Raw genomic sequence first — 3,642 nt, forward strand, 5'->3', positions numbered from 1 at the left:
CCAGATTATTCCACTTCCATAATATAAGAATAACATGTTTTATGCAGTGCTGCTCTTGAAGGGACAGTTCACCCAAAATTGGTTCACCGAAAATTCTGTCATCATTTACTCGCACTTATGTCGTTTAAACCTTTACAACTTTTTTTCTTCGGTGGAACACTAAGGAAGATATTTTGAAGAACTGTTTTTATCCATATAATGACAAAGAGAGTCAGTGGGGTCCAAAACAATATTCTACCCCATTTACTTTCTTTATATATCATTATATTTTATCTTCTTTTGTGTTAGAAGAAAGAAATGCATACAGGTTTGGAATGAAATGAAGTTGAGTAAATGACAGAACTTCCATCCTTTTAAGGATGACTTAAATTACATATTTATGTCCAGTTACATTTCAGAAGCAGGATTCCCAAAATTCAGTGATTTCAGATGGGTAACAACAAAATTTTTACCCTTCAAGGTGACAAAATAGTGTTTTGAAGAATCTATTTCAGAGTAAGTTTGTTCACTTTATACAAGGACATATGTAAAGATATCCGAAATGATGCCATTGTATTACAGTTAATCACAGAAAAACACAAAGGAAGGCATCTATGTTATGAAAATTATTGGTTTACCTCATGTCAGATCTACAGAATAGCGTACATAGTGTGCTACAAATTTAGACAAATAACATAAACCAACATTTTTCATTCTGAGTAACTGCCATATGTTTAACATGGTCTCAAATTTGCATCATTTCAGAGCCCAAACATCTAATTTTAAGCTAAACGTGTATCTCAAAAACATACACCAACAATGAAATAATTTGGACAAACATGGCCAAAAAGAGTTTTCTTTTGAGGGTGTCATTGCTAATTTCTACTCTTCAGACTTTTCATAAGTCAATTTTGAAACGAACCAAGCGCTCCATTTGCATTTGCCCTTGTTACAAGATTTACTTCAAATTTGTCAGAGGGTCTTGAACTGTCACCAGTAGGGGGTAGTGTTCTCAATATGACCCCAGCTCTGCCACTCGGGGAAGAATCCACTAGATGTTCTCGGGCTCCCGAACTGATCAAACTCCATCTCTGGCCGTTTGCCTTGATTCTTAAAATCTGTTGTCTTCGTTTGGGTGACATTGGCCTGACTGGGGTCGTTCTCTGTATGTACCAGCTTGTAATTTTCCCCGTCGTTATTGTCCCAGAATGTCGTATCATGTGTTTTGTAGGATATGCAGAACTCCACCTGCTCATGTGAGGCCACAGAACTTGGAAGGTCGATGGAAAACGAGAAGGTGTCAACATCTTCGCAGCCATAAACATTATTCATGTATGTACAAGGAATGTCAGCATAGCTTTTCCATGAATCAAATGTTATTCGCACATGGACGACCTTCTCAAAGCTTACATTGATCACTTTGACCATGCCGGTGAGTGATCTCTCTTGAATTATACAGTTTTCCAAGCATACCAGGTTCTTCTTTAGACTGTTTCGGAAGTCCAAATAGTCTGCGGCAGGCTGAGGAAAGTCCAAAATCAAATTCTTCTCCTTCTCCTCAGCCTTTAGGCCCACAATGGCATCCTCCAGGTCTGATAATTCAAACTGCAGATCTAACATGGGGTCTTCCTCGAATTCCTTAAACACATGGACTGCTGTCAGAGACATGCCTTTGGAGTCAGCAAAAACCACTTTCTTTTTAGCTTTGGTCTCGGGACTCTTCCATCCTAGGTTGGCAGTGTTCACGTCGGTCTTGGAGCTGATGCAGGATCGCAGAGGTTTGTACTGGTTGACTAAGTACCTGGACTTGCAGTCCTCATATGAACTGAGGAAACTGCGAAGAGGCGGTGAGTGTGCCAGACAGATTCTCATTGCCACATCCACAGGCATAATTGGACTTGGCATTGGCCTGGGGTTCAGTATCTGCAGAACCCTGTCATGAAGACAATGGTGAAAAACATTACAGTGACCAATTAAGCAGGAGATGTGACAGTCACATAAAGATTTGCCCAGAATTAAGAGATTGAGTAAACAAAACCACTATTGTCCAGCTAGATTAAGCAATTAAAAAAAAAAAATTGAGCCATAGCTGTTGGTTTAAGCTTTTCAAATTATAAATATTTAAAATATTTATTTTTAATATATGACAAAATGCCAGATGTATAGTTAAGAATTGGGATAAATCCAAAAGCAACAAAGTATAAAACACACAAAACTAAAATATCGATTCCAGTTTTCACTACAAGTCACTAGTACCTTGTTAGACACTAGTGTGTATTTCAATTGTTACTAGTTACATTTTTGTTTTGTTTTTTTACCTATAACATAGGCAATCTGGCTAGTCATTACTTAAAATAAGAAATATTACTGGTTACATGTGGGATAGACAGTGATTTTTACCTATAACGTAGGCAATCTGGCTAGTCATTACTTCAAATAAGAAATATTACTGGTTACATTTGGGATAGACAGTGTCTCATAAACAGGTACAAGTATCTAACAAGTAGTAAAGCTATAACAGAGACTAGAAACTAGATTATGTACTAGAAAGAATAAGTAAGTACCCATACTTAAACAACATAATTATGCAATACTAGTCTAGACAAAAGTGAATAAAAGTGAAATCTGTATGAAACCCCATAGAATTCACATGGTAAAATTAGTTTTAAAAAAAAGAATAGAATATAATAGTTACCTTGTGACTATAGGGTAGTAGTAGTAAATGACATATGAAGTATAGTGACAAATAGATTAGTAGCAGGCTAGTAGTCACTTTTGGACCAAATAGCCTACTAGTCTCTGATGCATTTACAAATATCTATACACAGAGGAATTGAAAAAGACAGTTAACCAATTATCACCAGCTATTACAATTTTACTATCAATAAAGAAAAATACTAGTAACATAAACATATATACTAGTAAGAACAGCTTAACATTGGCAATGTCCAAATAATAATTTAATTAAATAAAAAAATATATTTTAAATTGAATCTAAATTATAAGTGATATTCAGAGGTAATCTTTTCCAGCGCTCAGTGATAAGTGATAAACCCCCTATGACGCACTCTGTATTCTTACCTGGTGCAATTCATTGAAACCCCGTGGTTTGTTTCCCAAACGACAGACGTTTGTTCTGCTATAGTTTAAACAAGTAAAGGTTTTGCCTACGTGCTTTTAAACTTCATTTAAAAACGTGACGACCACCATAACTAAAAACCCGCTGACGAACAGTCGTTTGCTGCGGCACCGGCACGCCCCCTTCGCGGTCCAGCTGTACTGCAAAAGTAAAGCGAGCGTTCAGCCGGCACATCGAGCCTCTGCGCGCATTGGTTCACGGTAACCCATCCTGAGAGCCAATGGGAGAGCACGAGAGCGAAGTGTTCCAGCAATGAGCGCGCAGGAAATAATCAGCCATGGCGCGCGTGCAAGGCACTGGCAGATCATCCCAGCGGTGTATGGCAAGCCGGCTTAACATTTAATCATTTAAACCTACTAGTCTCTATTTTCATGCTACTAGTACTTATTTTTTAGATACTAGTATCTATTCCATTAAGTACTAGTACGTATTCATTAGCTACTAGTGCTTATTCTTTAGGACTAGTGCCTATTCTTTAGAAACTAGTGCTTATTCTTTAGGTACTAGTAACTTTTTAAATATAC

The 3,642-nt window shown here is 37.2% G+C and overlaps 1 protein-coding gene across 1 annotated transcript; it reads right to left on the reverse strand.

Moving 5' to 3' along the window:
• Nucleotides 1-255: 255 nt before the first annotated feature.
• On the reverse strand, nucleotides 256-3,234 carry ppp1r3cb (protein phosphatase 1, regulatory subunit 3Cb). Its single transcript, XM_056253093.1, has 2 exons — nucleotides 3,061-3,234; nucleotides 256-1,912 (listed from the first exon to the last, which is right to left on the reverse strand). The coding sequence occupies exons 1-2, from the start codon at nucleotides 3,072-3,074 to the stop codon at nucleotides 970-972; spliced, it is 957 nt and encodes a 318-aa protein (XP_056109068.1). The 5' UTR covers nucleotides 3,075-3,234; the 3' UTR covers nucleotides 256-969.
• Nucleotides 3,235-3,642: the final 408 nt, after the last annotated feature.

This window comes from Rhinichthys klamathensis, unplaced genomic scaffold (assembly GCF_029890125.1).
Source record: "Rhinichthys klamathensis goyatoka isolate OS25496 unplaced genomic scaffold, OSU_Roscu_1.1 h1tg000101l_1, whole genome shotgun sequence".
NCBI classification, from domain to species: domain Eukaryota; kingdom Metazoa; phylum Chordata; class Actinopteri; order Cypriniformes; family Leuciscidae; genus Rhinichthys; species Rhinichthys klamathensis.